This window comes from Sorex araneus, chromosome 4, assembly GCF_027595985.1.
Source record: "Sorex araneus isolate mSorAra2 chromosome 4, mSorAra2.pri, whole genome shotgun sequence".
NCBI classification, from domain to species: Eukaryota; Metazoa; Chordata; class Mammalia; order Eulipotyphla; family Soricidae; genus Sorex; species Sorex araneus.
The window spans coordinates 49,023,108-49,046,572 of record NC_073305.1 but is presented as its reverse complement, the minus strand read 5'-3'; the positions used below and the strand labels follow the sequence as shown (position 1 = coordinate 49,046,572).

The 23,465-nt window shown below is 63.4% G+C and overlaps 1 protein-coding gene across 1 annotated transcript; it reads left to right on the top strand.

Annotated features, from left to right (window-relative positions):
- Positions 1-1,008: 1,008 nt before the first annotated feature.
- TKT (transketolase) lies at positions 1,009-22,724 on the top strand. The gene is made up of 14 exons (XM_055136899.1): positions 1,009-1,229; positions 10,770-10,887; positions 11,488-11,601; positions 12,620-12,717; positions 15,561-15,752; positions 16,775-16,893; positions 17,864-18,057; positions 18,440-18,604; positions 19,205-19,361; positions 19,444-19,574; positions 20,102-20,185; positions 20,275-20,368; positions 21,436-21,558; positions 22,460-22,724. Exons 1-14 carry the CDS (start codon positions 1,123-1,125, stop codon positions 22,633-22,635), a joined length of 1,872 nt encoding a protein of 623 aa, XP_054992874.1. The 5' UTR covers positions 1,009-1,122; the 3' UTR covers positions 22,636-22,724.
- Positions 22,725-23,465: the final 741 nt, after the last annotated feature.

Genomic DNA, 23,465 nt, shown 5'->3' with positions numbered 1-23,465 from the left:
GAGCATGGCGGCGGTTGAGTTCTGGAGGTATTCGGCTGCCAGGGCTGGGTCCCTTGGACCTGGAAGGGGCTTCACCCGCCCCCTCCTCCAAGGTGCCCCAAATGAAACAGCCTGACCATGGCGAGTTGCTTTATGCACTCTTCCAGGGGATTTTTAATGGGTACTGTGAATGAGTGGACTTCATGAGGGGTCCCTCCTGCCCCAGTCTGAGGGCCCTCCACTCCCCTGGGCACCCTGGAAGATCTTCCAGGGTCTACATGCAAGGCTGCAGGTAGACTTGGAACCTCCCTGTCACCTCTCTGAAAGTCAGCAGCGCTGGAGGCCCTAGGAACTAGCGAAGGGCTTGCCTCTGCTGATTTCCAGCCCACACTATCGTTTCTTTTTTGTTTAAGTTTTTGGATCACATCTGACCTGTAATTCTGTCTCTGTCTCTGTGTCTGTCTGTCTGTCTGTCTGTCTGTCTGTCTCTCTCTCTCTCTCTCTCTCTCTCACACACACACACACACACACACACATTCTTACTGAGGTTATACTTTTCCATAATTCCTGAACTTCTTCCAGGTCCTGGGCTCTCTCTCCCTTGGGGATGGGCTGTGCAGACAAGGCTGGGCCAGAGCCCAGAGCTCCAAAGCCCGGGCACCTGCATGAACCAGGCTGGATTTGCTTGTCTGTGCCATGGGATGACCAAGGAACTTCCAGGGCTAGAGAGAGGGAAATGACCCAGGGCTAGAGAGAGGGAGGGAGGGAGGCAGCCACCTGCCCCGAAGACGCGAGCGCGCCGGCAAACTTGAGCCGCGCATCGAACCGGGAGGATAAGGCCCGGGGAAGAGGGAAGAGGCGGGGCAGTGCGGGCAGCCAGGACAGAGCCCCGGGGCGGCCTCAGTTTCCCGGGCGGGGGCCGCGGGGCGCAGGGAGGGGCGGGGCGGGGGCGGGGCGCGCGGCGACGCGGGGCTGGGGTGATGCGGGCGCCCCGCCCCGCCCCGCCCCGCCCCGCCTCCCCGGGCGGGGCCCCGCGGGTCTTAACGCGCCCGCGCGCGGCGCCGCGCCTGGGCCGCCGCCTGCCGCCGCCCGAGCGTGTCCGCGCCGCCCGCGTCTCCGCATCCTCCCGCTCCCGGCCGCGCCATGGAGGGCTACCACAAGCCGGACCAGCAGAAGCTGCAGGCCCTGAAGGACACGGCCAACCGCCTGCGCATCAGCTCCATCCAGGCCACCACGGCGGCGGGCTCGGGGTGAGTGCGCGCGCGGGGCCGGCGGCGGGGCGGGGGCGCGCGCGCGGGCCCGGCTCCCCGCGCCCGGCCCGGGCTCCCCACCGCGGCCCGCGGCCCGCGCCTGCCGTTGCGGCGCCCCCGGGCGCTAGGGTCGCCGGGGCCGCCGCGCAGAGCAGACCCCGCGCCCGCGCACCCCCCCCCGCTGCCGGGCCCCCCCCCCCGTGGGTGCCTGCCGCGCAGGCCGGTTCGCGGCCGGGGGAAACTGACGCTCCACGTTTCCCGCGCGCCCTCCCCTCCCCCCAGCTGTTGACTCTGGCTCGGCTCGGCGAGCACTGGAGCCGGAGCCCGAGCCGCCCGACCAGAGCGCGCCGGGCAAGGGGCTCGCAGGTGTGGGGACCGGCCCGGCGCCGAGCGAGCCCGCCTGGGGTGCGGGGAGTGCAGGGGACGGCGGCCACGTGTGTGCGGGTCCGGGCCCCCGGCGGGCGGGGAGGGGCGAGGAGGCCCACACGGCCCCGCGACCCCGCGACCCGTCCGGGATGAGGTCCCCGAGCAGGCCGGCCGCGCGCCCATCCCCCAACGCCCTTTCCCTGCCCTCCCGCTGGCCCCGAAGGTGGGGCGAAGGGCCGCGTGCCGAGCCCGAGGAGCCTCCTGGAAGGTGTCCCGGGACGCGGACAGTGGCCACTGGGGGCTGGGGGTCCGGGGGACGCCGAGAGGGTCCCAGCCTGTGAGCTAGTTGCCGGAAACCCGTTCTCTGGCCTGTAAAATGGGAACCTCTCGGCCCACGGGAGGTTGTGGGGGTCCCAGGAAACTGAGTGCAAGGGGTCCCCTTGGTTCGGGAGCAGGTGCCGAGGGCTGGGGGTGGGGGGTGGGAGGACACCGAGGGCTCAGAGGGGGAGGTGTGGTTCCCAGGAGCGGTTTCATTCCATTCAAATCGCCCTCCCAGCAAAGACAGGCCGACCTGTGGCCAGCCCCATACAGAATGTATCCTGTTAATACGTAAATCTGGTTTCCGTGAACAGCCTTGTCATGGTCTATCTCACGGTGAGGCTATTTTAAAAAACATATTAAAAAGAAAAAAAAGTTTGGTTTGGGTCTGTGGAAGAGCCCATGCGCCCTGTTTGTGCCTTTTAGATGTGTGGGTCGTACCCCAAGTCGGTGAGAACCCCCAGCCCCCCTGTCTTGCACAGTGTGATATAGAAGTCAGCTCTGAGAAGGAAAAGGAAAAAGAAACCCAGTTCTCAGAAGGGATAGACCCTCTTCTGGCTGCGCTCTTCCCTCCCACCCACCCCCAGGCACCCTCTGGACTGACTCTTGTGGTTTATATCCACTTGACCCCATTGACTGGGGAGTCACAGCCCCCGCCCCCAGCCCCCCGCGGAGTCGGTCTACACACCTTGCATTAGGTGCCCGGTGTGAAAGGATGACGTCCCTTGGCCATATCAGGGGTCGTTTGCCCCACAGAGCCTTACTGAGCCCTGTATATGCGGACAGCAGGCCCTCTGGGGTCTGGTGACCTGCAGATCCGCGAGTCTCCAAGGCGCCTGGTAGGGACCCCCTGTGACAACAGCCTTCATCCCTAGCAGCATGTCCTGCATCCTGAACATAGCCCTACAGACAGCCTCTTCCACTCCCGTTTTATAAACCCGAAAACCGAGTCTTTGGTTCTGTGGCTTGGCCACCTTGGGCGCTGGGGCAGAGCAGGAGTGGGGGTGGCCCATGTGCACAGTTGCTCCCAGGAAAGATGCCTGAGGCAGGAGGGCCACGCAGGCCCGAGAGTGGAGAGGAACTGGGAAGGGGACCGGCAGGTGCAGGGATGAATCGCAGTTTGAAAGAACACGAAATAATATTTGAAACTGCAGGAGGGGCTCCGGGGAAGAAGGGTCTTGGGTCTCCTGGCTCGTGTTTGTTTTGGGGGGTCGGGAGGGGCCCACGCCTGGCTGTGCTCGGGGACCACTCCTGGCCGTTCCTGGGTCTGTCTGCAGTGCCGGGCATCTAACCGGGCTGCTCACGTGCAAGGCCAGTGCCCTGATCCCTGTAGAAACAGACTGTGTGTGGCAAGTGAGAGTGGGGGTGTGTTTCCACCGTGATGCCACAGAGTGCCCTGGGGGGTGGGGGGGACAGCTCGGCGTGGTGCAGTGCCCTGGCCTCGGGGCGACTCGGGACCTGGTGGGCTGTGCTTGCTGCGGGGAAGACACGGGGAAGAGAGAGTTCGGTGGAGGAAGTGACCTTGCCGGGCAGCCCTGGCACAGAGGAATGTGAAAGAGGTGTGCCAGGAGGCCCGTGTGCCCAGAAGTAGTAAAGGAAGGCAAGATGGGGCGGCGCCGAGCCTCCCTCAAGTGGAGGCTGGGTGCTGGGGCCCTCGCCTAGCCACAGGGAGGGGCCAGGGAGGGGCTTCCACTTGGTGAAGCCCTTCCGTGGCTGGACTGGACACCCGTCAGGGAGGGCCCAAGGGGGTCAGGCTGGCTCAGTGGCTTCCGGCCTTTCTGGTGCCCCATGTCCGTGGGCCGCACAGAGGACACTGACCTCTCGGGGGCTGGGCCTGGCGAGGAAGGACAGGCACACAGAGGCTCATTGTTGGTGGCCTCCCCCCGAGGGCGAGGTGGCTGGGGTGGGCAGCAGCCAGGGCCCCCCCAGCTCACTCAGGTGTGTGGAGAGAGACACCTGCTTCCCCTGTGAGGAACTTCCCGGGGGGGTGTGGTCAGTCTGGCAGTCAGTCAAGTTCTCCCAGCGCAGGGGCCACACTGCATCGTCCAGCATGGGAGAGGGGCCTCAGGGGGCCTCAGGAAGCAGGGGGGTCTCCTGGCGTGGCTGGTGGGCCCGTCTCTGACGGGTTGTTTTCAGACTGGGGCTCTCGGCTGTGGGCCTGCTCTGAGGTTCCCCCTCCCCAGGGCTGAGGGGCTGTGCCCCTGTGACCTGGGAGACTTGGCATGACAGGAGATGCCTGTGGCAGCCTGGCTGTGACCCCAGCTGTGACCCCGCGTGGCCCCCCAGCCTGGGTGGCCGTTGGATTGCCTGGCCGCAGCATTGCACAATGCGCCGTCGTGCTCGCTGACTGACTCCCGGGGAGACTGTTTGCCCAACCCCCTGACCTCCACAGGGCTGAGGGGCAGCTGAGAACCCGGCCTGGCCCCGAGGGAGGGTCAGGCTGACGTGTTCTATTTTTTTTTTTTCTTTTTGGGTCACACCAAGCTGACTTAATCCTGGCTGTGCACTCGGGAATCACTCCTCGCGGTGCTCATGGGGACCATGTGGGATGCTGGGACTCGAACCGGGTCGGCCACGTGCAAACGCCCTGCCTGCTATGCTAACGCTCCAGCCCCAGGCTGACGTGTTCATGTGGCTTCCCCGGACCCTGACCGCCCCTTGGACACCTGCACTTTGCCTCTGCCACAGACCCTGATCCTGCCGAGTCAGGAGCTTCCTTATTGCCCCGCCGGGTCCTCCCGCAGACTCTGCACACCCGGGATGGCGATGCTCGTGGACGCCACTCAGTGGGGGCTGGCGACCTCCGACCCATTTGTTTATTTGTTTGTGTTTGTTTGGGGGCCACACCCGGCAGTGCTCAGGGCTCACTCCTGGCTCTGTGCTCAGGAATCACTCCTGGCACTGTGCTCAGGGATCACTCCCGGCTCTGCTCAGAGAACCATCTGGGGTGCCAGGGATTGAACTTGTGTCAGCTGTGTGCAAGGCAAGCGTCCTACACACGGCACTATTACTCTGCCCCCCCACACACCTTTTTTTTTTTTGAAAAAAAAAGCTTATGTATTTGGGGGGCAGGGGGTAGGCGTACTTGGCTGTGTTCAAGGGGACCGTATATGGTGCCAGCGAGGAACTGGGGTTGGCCACATGCAAGGCCACGTGCCTTAACCCCAGTACTCTCTCTCTGCTCACCTCTTCTTTTTTTTTTTCCTTTTTGGGTCACACCCAGCAATGCACAGGGGTCAGTCCTGGCTCTACACTCAGGAATTACTCCTGGCAGTGCTCAGGGGACCATATGGGATGCTGGGAATCAAACCCGGGTCGGCGAATGCAAGGCAAACACCCTACCCGCTGTGCTATCACTCCAGCCCCCTCCTTCTCCTTTTAATGCCAGTCCTTTTTAGAGTTCAGTGTAGCCTATACTGAACACACCTGACATACTGACTTCAACTGTAACTTGTGCTACTTAAGCTACATTCAAGTGTGAGCCCCTGGTGGTGTGCACTGATGTCAAATCAAAGGGCGGAGCCCCTGCTCTGTGTGGCCAGGGCCCCATGGGGCAGGTGTAGGCTCCAGGGCATCTGTGTGTGTAACCTCCAAACAAACCCAGACAGGAATTTTGTAATTTTGTAACTGAGGGGTAATTTGCATACCAACACTTTGAGAGTTGAGCTCAGTTAGTTAACTTAGCAACTTCCATCCAAGGGGGTTTATAGAAAGCCTCTGGGAGGGGACCCCACCGAAGCTAGGACTGCCCCTTGCCCCGGTGCCCAGCTTCTGAGCGGCCCCTGAATTTCCCCTCATCCTCTTCCAGAGCAGCGCGAGGTCTCCAGGCCTGGCCTCCCTGCCCTGGATCGTGGGGTGGGGGCATTCATGGGGGCCTGGCGGGCATTAGCAGGCCGCTAGCAAAAGCTGCTGAGTGCTGTGTTCTATCCTCCGCTCACCAGTTTGTCCTTGGGCGAGTTATTTCCCTTCCCTCGAGGTGAGGAACAGACTTGGGGCTGGAGAGATTGCTCAGTGTATAAGGTGCTTGCCTTGTGTGCGGCTCACCCAGCTTCTATCCCTGGCATCGTATTTGGTCCCCAGAGCCTGCCAGGAGCGAGTCCTGCAGGCAGAGCCAGGAATAAGCCCTGAGCACTGCTGAGTGTGGCCCTAAAACCAAAAGAAGTCTTCTTTAAAAAAAAAAAAAAGAATAGTGTGGACGTAGTCTGATATAGTCAGAGCCAATACTTACTGAGAGTTGCCACTTTCTATACACTGTGCCAGACCCTTGAAACAGACCCCTGAGGCTTGTGCCCTGCCCACACGTGGAGAACTCCTGTTTGCTGGTCCGGGAAGCTGTTGTTTGAGTCTGAGGGTGCCACTACCGTAGTTAATCTTCACTCTCTGTCATCACTGTCATCCCGTTGCTCATTGATTTGCTCGAGCGGGCACCAGTAACGTCTCCATTGTGAGACTTGTTGTTACTGATTTTGGCATATCAAATACACCACGGATAGCTTTTCGGGCTCTCTGAGAGGGACGAAAGAATCAAACCCGAGTCGGCCGCGTGCAAGGCAAATGCCCTACCCGCTGTTAATCTTACGGGAAATATTTTTTTGACATTTCTATCAAATCATCCCAAACAGGAATATTCTGCAGGTGCAGGAAACCTGACCCTCATCATGTCTGGTTCCGCTTACTGTACAGGGAGCATTGGGTGAGGCACCCACGGGCTCTGAGTGCCCTTCCCGAGCTCAGGTTACAGCAGGAGAGAAGGCCAGCGGCCAGCAGTGGCAGCAGCAGCAAGCATGAATGAGGAGACCTTACTGAGATAGTCTGGTCAGGTAGGACTTCTTGGAGGAGGTGACATGGTGCAGAGGTTGGCATAAAACTGTCTCCGGGCTATAAAGAGTTCTTCCAGGCAGAACCCAGCTCAGGCATTTGGGCCCATCAGGAAAGACAGAGGGCCAGGGAGATGCCACAAAGGGCAGTGTGGGCCCGGGAAATAGTACGGCAGGCAGGGCACTCTCCTTGCACATGGCTGACCCAGGCTCACTCCCTGGCACCACACGAGGTTCCGCCGAGCACCACCAGGAGAGTAAGTGACTGTGTTCGTACCGTGCGTGTTCTGGGTAGTGGGCCCTTATCCCACCCGCAGGCATCACTGGGCTGTCGCGGGGCTTTCTGCAGCCCTGGGCAGCCCCCCCTGCTCTCTGGAAGTGCTGCCCCTGGACTCTGCAGGGTGCCTTGTGCCGTGGCGACCCCCGAGGCTGCTCCTAAGCTGACCGGCTGCCCCAGCAGGTCCCGGGCAGAGCCCCGTCCCCACATGGTTGGTGAGAGTTCAGGGGTGCGGGGCTTCCCTTTCTTCCTGAGTCCTCCTGGGCACGCGGTTGTTTCCCGTTTTCTCTTTCCCGGTGTGTTTGCAGCTGGTTGTTGGGAGTCTTCTGCCCCAGTTGGGTGGGGCGGAGGCGCTCAGCTTGCGACACCAGCACCTCAACCCTCGCTACTCTCACTCCAGCCCTGTCACTTTTTTTTTTCTTTTTTGGGTCACACATGGCGATGCACAGGGGTTACTCCTGGCTCATGCACTCAGGAATTACCCCTGACAATGTTCAGGGGACCATATGGGATGCTGGGAATCGAACACGGGTCGGCCGCAGGCAAGGCAGACACGATGCTGAGGAATGGAACCCAGATGGGCCACATGCACGGCCATACCAGCCGTATTATCTCTCAGCCCCTCTATCACACGCTCCTATGCCCCTTCTTTTTTTTTTTCTTTCTTTTTTTTTTTTTTTTTTTTTTTTGCTTTTTGGGTCACACCTAGCGATGCACAGGGGTTACTCCTGGCTCTGCACTCAGGAATTACTCCTGGCAGTGCTGAGGGGACCATATGGGATGCTGGGAATCGAACCTGGGTCGGCCGTGTGCAAGGCAAACGCCCTGCCGCTGTGCTATAACTCCAGCCCCGTTCCTAGGCCCCTTCTTTCCACCTTCTTACCCCTTCTTTTTCGAGATCCTGCCTTATTAGACAGTCCTTAGATTTTTTTTCCTGGCAGTGCTCAGTGCACCATATGGGATGTTGGGAATCGAACCCGAGTTGGCTGTGTGCAAGGCAAACACCCTACCCATTGTGCTATCGCTCCAACCCTGCATTCCTTAGATTTTTGGCTCTCTTTTCAACCCCTGGTTTATTTAAATTCATATTTACTTCCAATTTCACATGTTGATCTTCCTCTTTCCTTTGAGCTTTTCTTCTTTTTCCAACTTTGCTAGTGGATCTTAGCTATTGATTTTCCATTCATGTCCCCCCCAGCTTTGGATAATGTCTGTCTTTTTCTTTTCTCTCTTTTTTTACCACACCTGGCATTGTTCAGGGCTTATTCCTGGCTCTGCGCTCTCAACGATCACTCCTGGCAGGGTGCAAGAGACTGGTGAGGTGCCAGGGATCGAAACCTGGCTTGGCTACAAGGCAAACGCCGTGCCCGCTGCCCTGTCTCTCCCGTCCCCTGGCCGGTGCTCTTCACGGGGATCTTCTCTGTATGCTGAAGCACCATGGCTCATCTCGCCAAGGCTGTCAGAGTGCCTGGCACCCCTGGTCAGCCTGTTCGTCCTGTAGTGGAGCCTGGCCTGCGTCACCCAGCTCGATGGCATGAGCCCTCCCCCCTCCTCAGCAGAGGAGCGTCCCTGGAAGCACCGCTGGCCCCTTGGGCTCCCTTACTCTGTTCCCAGCGGCAGGGATGGAGACGGGGCCAGCAGGATGACGGCCTGGCCTAAACGGGGCGGGAACGAAACGTCACCTCACGGGCCTGGCGGGGCAGGTGGCGGCCACAGCCCGGCTACTGTGCAAGCTGTGCTCCTCACAGCTGGCCGCCCCCCCTCCCCCACTCAGCCGGCCTGGGCACGCGCCTGCCATGTGTGCCAGTGCGTGCGCCCTGACGTCTGTCCCCGGTGGGGTGGACCGGGCAGCGGGGGCTCCCTCCCTCCTCATCCCCCTCCGTGCCACATCCTTCTGCTCTTTGACAGCGTTGCGACTTTGGGGTTCTGATTTCTTTCCGTAGGGAGGCCTCCAGGGCGGTGCTCCGGGACCCTGGCGCTGCCCCTGACTGTTCTTGGCCAAGTGGACCAAGGTCCACTACAAAGGCCCAGGGATGTGCTGGTGCTCGGGCCCTGCGGTCTCGGCCATTACCTGGGCCACCTTAGCAGCCGTGGGGGGACCATGCGGTGCAGGGGGCTGAACTGTGACGGGCAGCGCGCATGCACATGCCTTCACCCCTGATACCAGGTCTCGGCACAGGATCTTGGCTTTGAGGGGGCGCTGTGAGGAGGTTTAGGTTTTGGGGTCTTCCTGGCATGGCTGGGGGCTCGTCCTGGCAACCAGCAATGTGGTGGCAGGGATCGAACTCAGGTCAGCTCCATGGAAGGCTGGCGCCCTACCATGGTCCTAGCTCTGGCCCACAGGGTCTCGATTTGTTTTTTTCTGGCGTGGCTGGGTGGGGGAACACCCAGGTGCTCAGCGGTGACTCCTGGCTCTGCACTCCGGGATTACTCCCGGTGGGCTTGGGGGACCATGTAGCGTCCTGGGGGGCCGCATCCCAGCCGGCCACATGCAAGGCCCGCGCCCTGCCCGCCGTACTCTCCGTCCAGCCCTAGATGGCGGCTTTGAAGCTGAGCTCTGGTGGTGGTGCCCGCTGCCCCTGGGGTCCGCAGCAGTGGTCCAGTTGCGGGGTGCTGGGACTCCCGCTGCAGGGTGACTCGGGGCCATGCCCGGTGGGCCGAGGCTTCTCGTTGACGTCTGCTCACCTCCCTCTTCCAGGTCTAGTGTCTTTCCCCGACCAGGAGTCCATAGACACGGCTAAGTATTGAGGTGCTCGTGTGCCGGGGGTGTGGCTACTAAACAGGCATGGACCGCTCTGGATTTCTCTACTAATGAATGTGTCTGTGCTGGGAGTGACTCACCCCTAACCTGCTGGGGGGTGGCAGGGGTGGGGGGTGGGGTAAGTGGAGCCGAGGACTGGGGGAGGCGCCAAGCTCTCGTGAACGCGCTGCTGCATGTGGCCCGTGGGTGTTTCGGGGTGAAAGGGCCTTGGCGGCCCCAGAGGCCGCATGGAGTCGGCGATCAGAAGGTTCGAGATTCGGTTGAGGCCTGGACAAGCCCCGGGAAGCTCGGACGGCCTCAGCAAGCCACCTCTGTTCGATGTGGTCCAGGCTGGCCCTGGGGCCACTCACTTCCTTTGCCTTGGAAGCTTAAGAACAATTAGTAGAACAAGAGTCGGGGACCCCTCGGCACGTGCACCCCCTCCCCCAAGGACAGAGGGCTCCTGTCCACGGGCAGAAGGAATCTGTGCTTCTGTGGAAACATGCCTTTGTAGGAGATGAGCCAGCGCACCTGGCCCGGCAAGCTCTGCGCCCAGGGTCTGGCTCCAGCACCCCTCAGAAGGTCCTTTTGAACACGGGCCCGACTTGGGCCATGAGGCTCGAAGGAGCCAGGGTCCAGTTTGCAGATGCCCACCTCCACAATGGAGCCTGCAGGGAGAGAGAGGGTCACGGTGGCTCAGCCCAGGAGCTGCGGGGGGGCCCTGCTGAGTGGGCCGAGTCCCCCCGGGATGCCTGGGTCCTGCTCAGAGCCGAGAGGTGGGAAGCAAGTCTGCCCACCACCCGCTGTGGCCCTGAGGGTCACTGCCGTCTCAGACCCCCCGGCTGCCCTGGGCCCCGAGCCGTGACACTCTGTGACCCTGGGTACCCCCATCCCGGGAGCAGGGGTATATGGCTTCCGGAAAAGCCGGGTCGTGACTACCCGCGGGGACTGCCACCAGGTCCCTGCACTCGGGCCAGGGCCAGGGGCCCTGACCCAGGCGTCTGTCTCTCTCCCGGCCACAGCCACCCCACATCCTGCTGCAGTGCTGCCGAGATCATGGCTGTCCTCTTCTTCCACACCATGCGCTACAAGGCCCAGGATCCCCGCAACCCTCACAACGACCGCTTCGTGCTGTCCAAGGTAGGAGTCAGCCCGCCCACCGCCGACCTGCGGCCCCGGGGGATGAAGGGGTGCTGGCTGAGCCCTGCCCCTCCCCGGGCAGCGGCGGAAAAACACAGGGGGTGAATCATCCGTTTTTAAGCTTGGGCGGGCGGGACGAGTGTCGGGCCTGGGGTGCAGCTTCGGGACTTGCTGTGTGTATCAGGCTGAGCCGGTGTCCCAAGGCCATCACTGGCTCTCGGGGGCTCCCCGGGCCCCATAGATACACACGGGAGAGTCAGAGCCACACACCGTGCCACAGATCCTGTGGTTCCTGGCCCCCTGCCAGGCTCCCGGCCTTGGGTCCCCGGGAGAGGCCTTGGCGCTCAGAAGTCTGTCCAAGCTCGCTCAGTGCCAGGGAGCAGGGATCAGGCCGGCCGGCCGCCTGCCGGGCTCTGGCACGGGCTGACCACAGCTGCTCCCAGCACCTGTCCAGCGGCCAGTGGCCCTGGGCTGCTGGTCCAGGGAGAACGAAAGGGCAGTGACCTCCAGTCGCTTCTGGCTCTGACGCCCTGGTCTTCGGTGCTGAGGGAGCCCCCACCTTTCCCCTGACCCACCTCCCCTGTCCCCCCCCCCCCGCAGGGCCATGCGGCGCCCATCCTGTACGCCGTGTGGGCTGAGGCCGGCTTCCTGCCCGAGGGAGAACTGCTGAACCTGAGGAAGATCAACTCCGACTTAGACGGACACCCCGTCCCTGTAAGAGCCCCTCCCCAGCCCCTGTCCACTTCCTGTTACCCAAGGCCTGTGGGGTGCGGGTGGGGTGGGAGTGTTGAAAGGCGGGGCGGGGCTGTGAGGGAGGAAGGAAGGACCTGGGGGGCTTCTGGGCACACAGAGGCCCCCAACTGTGGTGCTGCCGCTGGACCCTTTCAGGGTCTGGTCAGCGGGGATCAGGGTGGGCTGCAGGGAGCCTCCCCTCCACCACTAAATGCCCGGCTTCTTCCTTGTGGGGCCTCCTGAGCCAGACGGGGCTCACTGGGAAGTAATGAGATGGATGCAGCGGAAGCTGGTGACCCCGTTTTCTCCTTGGGGTGCTAATCCCTTGGATATTCGCTGCTCCTGGGTTGCCACACTCCCTGTCACCCATCAGGGCTAGGGCTAGGGCGGGGTGGGGGTCGGGGGTGTATGTGTGTGGGTGTGGGTGTGTTCAATTCCACATAGCCAGAATGTGGAGGGTGTGTGTGTGTGTGTGTGTGTGTGTGTGTGTGTGTGTGTGTGTGTGTGTGTGTGTGTGTGTGTGTGTGTGTGTGTGTGTGTGTGTGTGTGTGTGTGTGTGTGTGTGTGTGTGTGTTCAAGTCCGCACAGCCAGAAGGTACCCCTGGGAGGTTCTGCCCCCGGGACCCTGAGTTCAAGAGCCCCCATAAAGGCAAACATGGTCACCCCAAGTCTTGGCTCCCAGCGGCCGGTGCTGCTGGCTTTGTTATGACTCCTCTGGCCACCGTGCGAGTTGTGGCCGCCGCAGCTGGAGGCTGAGGGCATGTGGCCCAGACAGGCTCACGCCGAGTTCCCCCCACCGCCACTGCTGCTGCTGAGGGGGCTTCAGAGCACGCCCCCGAGTCCTGCAGCCTGGGGGGCACGGGCATGTCCCCGGGTGCTCAGGCCTCTGCCGGCCCCGGCCTACACTTCTAGTCCGGAAGCCACGAGTCCGGGGAGGAGATTGGGGGACACGCTGCGTCCCTGTCTGTCCCCGTGAGTGACCCGCCTCCTGTTTTGACAGAAACAAGCTTTCACCGACGTGGCCACTGGCTCGCTGGGCCAGGGCCTGGGTGCTGCTTGCGGGATGGCCTACACGGGCAAGTACTTCGACAAAGCCAGGTAACCTGCGCACCCACCCCCACCAGCCCCTGCCAGGGAGGGGAGAGGGGGGGGCGGTCCCCAACCTTGTCTGACCTACATGCCTGACACCCCCGAGCCTGGTCCCGAAGCCAGTCTCCCACAGCCCCCTCAGATGAAGACATGGGCCGGGGAGCACAGAGTTGGGCCGGGGGTGAGGCCAGCCCCGAGTTCTTTGTTCTTAGCCCTGTCTGTTCTGGAGCATTCTGGGCATCCCAGCTTTCCCGCTCAGCTGGCCGAGAAACACTCTCTGGACCGGTTTGGGCCTGCTAGGGTGGGTGGGCGTTCTGAGCCGGGGGCGGGGCTTGCTGCTGCAGCAGTTCCACCCCCGGGCTCTGCTTGGTGCAGACTGGGCCTCAGGACGGGGGTCTCTGGTGGGAGGGGCCAGTCAGCCTCGGCAGTCAGCCCTTAGATTCTCTGTGCAGTGTTGGGGTCTTGAGCGGGTTTCATTGTGGTCAGGGCTCCTCTGGGAAGTAAGTCCTAGCAAGAGCCCAGCCCACAGCCGGTGGCTGGCCCCTGACAGTCCACACCACGACAGAAGCAGCCGGAGCCAGAGGGCAGCCATGGACATTGGTGGTGGCCAATAGCTGAGGTCTCGGGAGCCGGGCTGAGGCGACACCTGGAGCAGTTGGGAGCAGGCTGGGCTGGCTGGGTGCAGGCAGGGCTGGGGAGTGGGCCGGCTGGGTGCAGGCAGGGCTGGGGGCTGGGCCGGCTGGGTGCAGGCTGGGCCCACAGGAATGCCTGGAGTCAGCACTGCAGGATGGAGGAGGAGGGAGGCAGTGGGGAGGGCCCCCGCTGTCATCACTGGCCGGACAGAGCAGCTACTTTCCCTTGTGGCCGAGCAGCTCCCCGGGGTGTGGAACAAGCCTGGGGGTGGTGGGGGTGCGTGATGCTGGAGTATTTGCCCCAGCAGCAGAGCTGTAGGTTCCTCATTCCCATGGCTCCTGGGGACTGGGGAGGGTCGCGGCCCCCAGTGAGAAGGGCTGGTTGCTCCAGCTGCCCGGCAGCTGGGCATGGCCGGATGCCAGGGGATTATCAGGCTGTGCCAGGCTCCCCGGGGTGGCGATCGGAGAGCCCACAGGCTGCTCCAGGCTGTCCCCGCCCCAGCGGAGAGCTGCTGGCCGCACCACTGGCTCCTCCACCTTTCTTTCAGGTGGTTTTGTTTTTTGTTTTTGTCTTTTTGCTATAAAATACCTATTTGTTTGAAATAGACCAAAGTATTAGAAGGAACAAAACACTTTCTCGCCAGCCTCCTCCAGTTTAGATAGTGCCAACAACATGCTCTATTTCCTCTTCTTCAGAGTGAGAGTAAAACTGACAATCTGTGCTGCTAACATTTACACAGTCTTACAGAACCGTTTCTTTACTGGGGGTGGGTTGGGTTTTTTTAGGCAGGAGGCCACACCCAGCAGTTCTCTCCATTCAGGAATCACTCCTGGTGGCACTCAGGGGACCTTATGAGGTGCTGGGGATCAAACCCAGGTTGACCATATGCAAGGCAAACCCCCTCCCCACTGTACTGTCGCTCCAGCCCCCGTACCCGATTTTTTTTTTTTTTTTTTTTTTTGCTTTTTGGGTCACACTTGGCGATGCACAGGGGTTACTCCTGGCTCTGCACTCAGGAATTACTCCTCGAGGTACTCGGGGGACCGTATGGGATGCTGGGAATTGAACCTGGGTCGGCCGTGTGCAAGGCAAACACCCTACCCGCTGTGCTATAGATCCAGCCCCCCGTACCAAATTCTTTAGGATTAAACATCTGAGCATTTTCCTGTGCCAGCCTCTGTCCTGAGCCAGCTTGCATGATGCCAGGGAGGTGGCTGCAAGGGCTGGAGCACACACAGGCTTCGCAGGCGGGGGCTCTGGACCTGGACCCTAGTACCGCATGGTCCCCACACACACACTGCCAGGCCCCAAACCAAACAACCCGCAGGTTCTGTGCGGTGCCGTGTGGCCTGTGTGTGTTGAAACCCCCAGGCAGCTGCTGCGGGCACTTGCCCTCCTTCAGGGCCCCTTTGGTCCGGGTTACTCCTAAATGGGTATTTCAGCCCCCCTAAACCTAACGGCTTCAGGCAGGGGAGCCCATAGGGACCCCAGGACACGTTCCTGGCATTCCCTGTAGTGGGTGGGACTGGGCAGGCAGCCAACCTTCCCCACGGGGCTGGGGTGGGGGACCCCTGAGACCTGTGCTCCGGCCCAGTCCTGCTCTCCCACCTCTGCTCCAGCACCCCCAACCTTGGCCTTGCTGCCGAGTGGCCCCCCAGCCCTGCAGACCCCAGCCTCGCCAGGGGCCAACAGCGAATCTCCCCCACTACCGAGTCTTGGGCCTAAGCCTTGCCCTCTGCTCCGAGCGCTTGCCTGGGGGAGGGACCCCGTGCCTCCCAAGGGAGGGGAAGGGAAGGGGCTTGTGGTTGCAGCCCGGCCTGCTGTCCCTCAGCACCCCTCAGTGACTCCCCTCCCGGTAATCCCCCTGTCAGTGCTCTCAATTGACCCCTGGCCGGGAGAAGGGCCAGGCTCAGGCAGGGGCCGCCCTGGGAGGGGGGCCTGTCCCAGCCCCAGCCCTGGCTCACGTCCTTCCCCCTGGGGCCTCCCCCTAGATGCATCTGGGCCACCTGTCCCGGTCCCCAGGGCCACTCAGCATTCCTGCTCCGGGGGTGTAGCACAGTACCCCCCTGGCCCCCGCAGTGGGCACTCACGGTCCTGCCAGCCGCCCACCCTCATCCCTGTTTGCCTTTGTGTAGCGGGCCCTGCCGTGACCCCCCAGGGCCCTGATGCTGGGAGCTGCGGGCTGGCACAGGTGACTGACCTCCCTGTGCCCCCTGCAGCTACCGTGTCTACTGCATGCTGGGTGACGGGGAGCTGTCGGAGGGCTCCGTGTGGGAGGCCATGGCCTTCGCAGGCATCTACAAGCTGGACAACCTTGTCGCCATCCTGGACATCAACCGCCTGGGCCAGAGCGATCCCGCCCCGCTGCAGCACCAGGTGGACGTCTACCAGAAGCGCTGCGAGGCCTTTGGGTGCGTGCAGGGCAGACCGTGGGGGTCTCGCACGCGGGCAGGGCACAGGGCCCCTCCCCGCTGACCTGCGGTTCTCGGAGGCTGAGGGACAGGGACCTTCGGGGGCTGAGGCCATCTGGGCGGCCCCTCCTGCCCAGCCCCACCAGCCTGGGGAGTAGAAGTGGGCCAGCCCCGGTGGGGAGGGGGGATCTGAGGTTCCTCCCGGGGAGATTGCAGACAGACCCCGGTGGCCATCAGAGGGGGCTTCCCTGGACTCCGGCTGCAGAAGGCGGGGCCTGGGTGACCTAGGCTCTGGGACCCCAGGCCCCTGGGCTGGCCCCCAGCAGGTGGAGGTGGAGGCAGACAGGGCAGGCCCCTGCGCCCTCCTTCCTCCCTGGGGAACTCCAGCGCTCGGCTCACCATTCCCTGGGACCCTGTCGGGGCCCCCAAGGCGCCTGCTCCGTGGGGCTGTGGGGACCCCCCAGGGAGTCCCCCAAAGGGGTTGCCCTGAAAGGTTGCCCACCCCAGCACCCCCCCTAAGCTCGACAGTGGCTCATTCTCTGAGCGATTCTGGGCCCAAAGGTAGTGGGGCCGCGGGGCCGCAGAGCGGGGTTCGTAGCTGATGGTCCTGAGCACGGACGGGGGGACCGTCAGCACAGACTGCGTCCCCGGGGCCAGGCGACTGCTCAGTGGGCGGGAGCACTTGCTCTGCTTGTGGGGAGACGCAGGTTGGTCTCCGGGCCCCGAGCACCCCCGTACCGGGCAGGAGTGGCCCCTGAACCCCACCGGGCGTGGCTCCGCAGCGCCCCTGAGTGGAAGCCGCCCAGAGCCACAGTCCTCCCCTGCGCGGCTCCCAGCGGAGTGACAGCCAGGGCAGGGCGAGGGTTTGTCCCTCAGTTCCCCGGAAGGCGGGAAGTGGAGGACAGAGACGCCAGACCCCAGGCTGGCCTGGGGCTGTCCAGGCTCCTCACCCCTGTGTGGTGGGGGCGGGTGGGCTCTCGGGGGACCCCTGACGGACCCTGCCCCCCGCGCTCTGTTCCCAGCTGGCACGCCATCATCGTGGACGGGCACAGCGTGGAGGAGCTCTGCAAGGCCTTCGGCCAGGCCAAGCACCAGCCGACCGCCATCATCGCCAAGACCTTCAAGGGCCGGGGCATCTCAGGTCTGTGCCCACCCCGGGGCGGCTCAGCGGTCAGCGTGGCGGAGCCAGGGCCGTGTGGAGGAGAGGGAAGGGTGGGGCAGGGGCAGCCCGGAGGGAGGGAGAAGGGACACCTGAGACCTCCCCATCTGCGCGCACTTTGTCTGCTCCAGGGCCCGCCCCGAGCTGAAGGGCGGCTTGCCCAGACGCCCCTGGGGGAACCTGGGGCCCCCTCAAGTGAGGCCCCCCGGATAGATGGTGTGACGAGGCCTGCAGGGCGGGAGAGTCTGCACACCTGGCACCGTGTGGTTAGTCCTAGAGTCCCAGCTCCCGGGTGTTAGTGTAGGGGGTCCCAGCTCCCCGTGTTAGTGTAGACAGTTCCAGCTCCTGGTGTTAGTGTGGACAGTTCCAGCTCCCAGATGTTAGTGTAAACAGTTCCAGCTCCGGTGTTAGTGTGGACGGTTCCAGCTCCCAGGTGTTAGTGTAGACGGTCCTGGCTCCCGGTGTTAGTGTGGACGGTCCCGGCTCCCAGTGTTAGTGTAGACAATCCCAGCTCCTGGTGTTAGTGTAGACGGTCCTGGCTCCCAGGAGTTAGTGTAGACAATCCCAGCTCCCAGTGTTAATGTGAACGGTCCCGGCTCCCAGTGTTAGTGTAGACAGTCCCAGCTCCCAGGTGTTAGTGTAGACAGTCCCGGCTCCCAGGTGTGGCTCTGGGTTCCAGGGCCAGGCAGGGCCTCACCCCTTGAGCGCTGGGACTGCAGGTTGTCGGGGCATGCCTGCTCTTTGGGAGGATCTGCAGTGGTGGGGCTGAGGGGTTGGCTGGGCCACATGTTGTGGCCATCCCCCTGCCCCTGGGAGCCTTCCGGGTTGGGCGGACATCGGGGAGAGACTCTGGGACACGGCCACCATCGGAGGGCATGAGGCCGGCTGTGGGTGAACGGGGTCCCTGACCCGGGCACTGGCCTCACGCCGGACGCCTCTGTCTCACCCCCAGGGGTCGAAGACAAGGAGGCCTGGCACGGGAAGCCCCTGCCCAAGAACATGGCGGAACAGACCATCCAGGAGATCTTCAGCCAGATCCAGAGCAAGAAGAAGATCCTGGCCACGCCGCCCCAGGAGGACGCGCCCTCCGTGAACATTGCGAACATCCGCATGCCCACCCCGCCCAGCTACAAAGTCGGGGACAAGGTACGCAAACGGGGCCCGCCGCGCTGCTCCAAGGCGTAGCTGGGCTTCCCGGGGGCTGTTTCCTTCCTCAGTGGGCGCCATCCAGCTCTGGGCTGACTCGCAGGGCTCAGGGAGGGTCAGCGACTTGCCCATAGCCACACAGCAAGGGGGCCAACGCCCAGGGTCCCTGGTCCATTCAGGCCCCCTTATCCCGAGCTCGGGACTGCCCCATGTCTGCCCTGGGGGGCTGCCCTGGTGTGGTGGTGGGCCCACACACCCATCACGGGAGGCTGCGGAGCCCCGGTGATCATGGCAGTCAGTCTCCGTGGGCTGCTTCTGTCCACCCTTCTCCCTCCTCTCCCTCCCCCAAGCGACCTCAGCTGTACACCCCCCTCCCCCCCAGATCGCCACCCGCAAGGCGTACGGGCAGGCACTGGCCAAGCTGGGCCACGCCAGCGAGCACATCATCGCCCTGGACGGGGACACGAAGAACTCCACCTTCTCCGACCTCTTCAAGAAGGAGCACCCCTCCCGCTTCATCGAGTGCTACATCGCCGAGCAGAACATGGTGCGTGCGGGGGCGGGGCGGCCGCGCGGTCCAGCTGGTGGGCAGAGGCCCGAGGGACCCGGAACCAGGGATGGAGCGGCCGCCCCCTGGCCCTCAGCTCACCCCAGGGAGACACGGGGTGTGGGAACTCTGGGCTGGGAGACGAGGACCGTGTTCCTGCTCCCCCCAACCCCAGCCTGGAGGCCCCAGGTGCTCTCCAGCCCCCTCCAGGGAGCCTCCGCTCCATTGCCCACTGCGTTGCCCACTTAGGTGCTCCCGAGGCTCTCAGCTCAGTAGTTGGAGGGCCCAGGCAACTGGCAGAGCGTTCATGTGTGTGCATGCGTATGTGCATGCGTATGTGCATGCGTGTGTGGGTGTGGGTATGATTGGTGGTAGGGGGAGGGTTCCAGTGGGCACTAGGCTCCGAGCTGCCCTGCTGGCCAGCACCTTGGGGGGCTCTTCGGGGAGCAGGGGGGTGTTTGCTTATTGCTTCAGGGTCTCTCATTCCCGAGACGTGAGGACGGGCACTTCAGGTGGAAGCAGGCGGTGCGTGGGTGGGTGGCTGTGTGGGTGCAGTGGGCGGGGACGCGGGCGTGACAGGGTCCCCATTGTCACCCCCAGGTGAGCATCGCCGTGGGCTGCGCCACACGCAACAGGACCGTCCCCTTCTGCAGCACCTTCGCCGCCTTCTTCACGCGCGCCTTCGACCAGATCCGCATGGCCGCCATCTCCGACAGCAACATCAACCTGTGCGGCTCGCACTGCGGCGTGTCCATCGGTGAGCACGGGGTCTGGGCGGGGAGGGCCGGCTCCATTCCCCGGGGCGGGGCTCACCCCTCCTCCATCCTCTCCCGGCCCAGGGGAAGACGGGCCCTCGCAGATGGCGCTGGAGGACCTGGCCATGTTCCGCTCCATCCCCGGGGCCACCGTCTTCTACCCGAGCGATGGCGTGTCCACGGAGAAGGCCGTGGAGCTGGCCGCCAACACGAAGGTTGGTCCCCGGGCCCCGGGCGGGGCTCGCTCTGGCTGGGGCCAGGAGGGGCGCCGCGTGGCTCAGCGGGGAGCAGGAGGAGCAGCGCAGCGGCCCACTGGGCACCTCAAGTGGCTGCATGGTAGAAGTGCCCGCTGGTGGGCATGTGGTCGTGAACTGAGTCCCCAGCACTACGCACCGCAACGCCCTTTGGGATCCCCGAGACACACACACACACACACACACACACACACACACACACAAAACGCACCGCCCTTTGGAATCCCTGAGCTACACACACACCCTGAGCTACATACACATATGAGCTACACACACACACACACACACACACACACACACACACGTGCGCATGCACGCGCATGTGCGCGAAGAACAAGAGCCCCCTCGTTTCCACAGGCCCTGCTGGGTTCTGGTGGGTGGGCTGGGGGTCCGGTCCAAGGTCATGGTCCCTCCAGAGGACGCTGGCCGAGGTCCCTGGGCTCTCGGGCAGGCGTGTCCTCACCCCCTCGCCCCGTGCACTCTGCCAGGGCATCTGCTTCATCCGCACCAGCCGCCCGGAGAACGCCATCATCTACAACAACAACGAGGAGTTCCGTGTCGGCCAGGCCAAGGTCAGTGCGGGGGCTGCCCCTGGGGCCGGCGCGCGCCCCCCGAGTCCCCGGGTGCCCTGAGCCTCACCACGCCCTCCCGCCGCCCCCAGGTGGTCCTGAAGAACAAGGATGACCAGGTGACTGTGATCGGTGCCGGAGTGACTCTGCACGAGGCGCTGGCCGCTGCCGAGATGCTGAAGACAGGTGGGCTTCCGGGCGCCGTGTTGGGCACGGCTCCCTCCTGAACCCGGAGGGCGCCCAGCCGCGGGGCCAGACCGTGGGCGCGGGAGCCGCAGTCCCCACACGGCTGGTCTGGGTGGTTCCTTGGGGGGGGGGCCTCGATTCCTTCTTAGGGCTGTCCTGAGGCTGGGCCGCGCCTACCGGCTGCCTGTCCTGGGGGTGGGCGGGAGTCACCGCCGCCAGGTGGCCGGGCCAGCGGCCCAGACGTATCCCCGTCTAGCCGCGCTGTGCTGGCCCCTGGAAGGGCTGAAGGTCCTGAGTTGCAGCTCTGATGTGATGGGGCAGAGGAGCAGCTCTGAGGAGTGGGGGCAGCGGCAGGAAGGCGGGGAGCTAGGCGTGGGGAGGGCGAGGCGGGCTAGCGTGAAGCAGGCCTGACAGCTGGCCACAGCCCTGGCTTTGGCCTTTCTGACCACGGCCCCTGCTGGCCCTCCCTTCATGCTGCAGGGAGGGTCGTGCCATTTGTCTCCTTGCTCATTCTGGCAGACCCTTGGCACATTCTGGCAGGGTGGGGTGGGACCTGCTCTGGTGGCCCCCGAGAGCAGGAGCCAGGCAAGTCCTGGAGGGAGTGGTGGGCCAGGACTGAGCAGGGGAGGCAGTGGGCCAGCCCTGAGCAGGGGAGGAGGTGGGCCAGGACTGAGTAGGGGAGGAGATGGGCCAGCACTGAGCAGGGGAGGCGGTGGGCCAGGACTGAGCAGGGGAGGCAGTGGGCCAGCCGTGAGCAGGGGAGGAGGTGGGCCAGCCGTGAGCAGGGGAGGAGGTGGGCCAGCCCTGAGCAGGGGAAGCAGTGGGCCCGGACTGAGCAGGGGAGGAGGTGGCCCAGGACTGAGCAGGGGAGGCGGTGGGCCCCTGGGGCTGGCCAACTGGAGCCCAGCTGCAGGCCTGAGCAGACCAGGGGCCCTGCCCAGGCCAGGGACAGACCGCAGCTGGGCTGTGTGCTGGTGCTCATGACGTCCAGCACACGGGGGGACGGGAGCAGACCCCCAGCATCTACCCCCTAACCCTCTGGCACGCCCGTCCTTCTTCCCCTCCAGAGAAGATCAACATCCGCGTGCTGGACCCCTTCACCATCAAGCCCCTGGACAAGAAGCTCATTCTCGAGAGCGCCCGCGCCACCAAGGGCCGAATCCTCACGGTGGAGGACCACTACTACGAAGGTGCGGCCCCTCGGGTGGGGTGTCCTCAGCAGCCTGCCGGGGGCAGGTGTGTGGGGCCGAGGGAGGGGCCGGACTCCGAGTGCCCAGCTGAGAGAGCATGGTGCCTTCGAGAGGAGGAGGGAGTAGGTTCGGGTCCCCACCCAGGCTGGTGTTAGAGATTCAGGCCTGTGGGGCGTCTGCCAGGCCCATGCAAGGCTGCGAGCTTCACCGCCTCCTCTCCCCGGTTAGCCCCCTCTCCTACTGGGAAGGCTCCCCTCTTTTTTCGCTTTTTTGGGTCACACCCGGCAATGCTCAGGGGTTACTCCTAGCTCTACACTCAGCAATTACTCCTGGCAGTGCTCGAGGGACCATATGGGATGCTGGGAATAGAACCCAGGTCAGCCGTGTGCAAGGCAAACGCCCTACCCGCTATGCTATCACTCCAAGGGCTCCCCTCTTTAAAAAGAAAAAATAAGATCCAGAGGGGCTGGAGCAATAGTACAGTGGGTTAGGGCGTTTGCTTTGCACACAGCCGACCCGGGTTCAAATCCCAGCATCCCATATGGTCCCCCGAGTACCACCAGGAGTAATTCCTGAGTGCATGAGCCAGGAGTAACCCCTGTGCATCGCTGGGTGTGACCCAAAAACAAAACAAAAAAAATAAGATCCAGAGGCTGGAACAACAGTACAGCAAGTCGGTGTTTGTCTTGCATGCAGCAGGGTTCCATCCCCGGAATCCCAGTTAGTCCCCCGAGCACCGCCAGGAGTGATGCCTGAGTGCAGAGCCAGGGCTAACCCCTGAGCATCACCGTGTGTGACCCCCAAAGAAATACCCAGCGCTCCCCTCCCTGTCTCGGGGGTGGCTGCTCAGGCCCCGCCCTGCCCCCTGAAGCTCTCTCACTGACTCCCCTTCCTCTGCCAGGTGGCATCGGCGAGGCCGTGTGCTCCGCCGTGGTGGGCGAGCCTGGTGTCACCGTCACCCGCCTGGCCGTGAGCCAGGTGCCGCGCAGCGGGAAGCCGGCGGAGCTGCTGGCCATGTTCGGCATCGACAAGGACGCCATCGCCAAGGCCGTGCGGGGCCTGGTCTCAAAGGCCTAGGGCGGGTGCCGCGGCCACACATTCCAGGGGTTCTGGCAACGGTGCTTGCAAAGGTCTGGGAGGGTAAATATATGTTTGGAGAAAACCCAGTGGCCCCGAGTGTTTATTCTTGGAAGGCGGGGTGGGGCCGGCCCGGGGCGGTGGGCCCTCCCCTGGGTGTCCTGGGGCCCTTTGTTTGTTTGCTTTGGGGTCACCCCTGGCGCTGCTCAGGGCTTGCTCTTGGCTCTGCACTCAGGGATCTCTCCCAGCAGGGCTCGGGACCGTATGGGATGCCGGGATCGAACCCAGGTCAGGTGCGTGCAAGGCAAGTGCCCTGCCTGCTGTACACTTGTCTCAGGCCCAAGTCCTGGGGCCTTTTGTGGTCACCCCAGAACTTCTGTCTCCCCTGGAGGTGGCCCAGCCAGTCCGTTTCCTGACAGCTACATCCCTCACTGTCCCCTCTCCTTCCCGGGTGGTCAGGGGCAGCTGGGGGGGCACCAGGGCAGGGGGCAGCAGAAAGCAGGGCTTGGATCCATCTCCAGGTGCAAACTACCTTCCCTGGCTCTGAAAGGAGGTGCCTGGGGTCAGTAATTGAGCACAGGTGAGGGTCAGTGATTGATGATGGGGCACGTGGGGGGCCCTGGGGTAGGTGATAGGGCACATGGGAGGCCCTGAGGTAGGATATAGGCATGTGGGAGGGCCTGGGGTAGGTGATAGAGCACGTGAGAGACCCTGGGGTCAGTGATAGGTAATAGAGCACATGGGTAGCCCTGGGGTAGGTGATAGAACACAAGGGGGGCTGCATGGACCCCAGCCCCTGCTGCCTGCACATGGCTCTGCTTGTAGCCAAT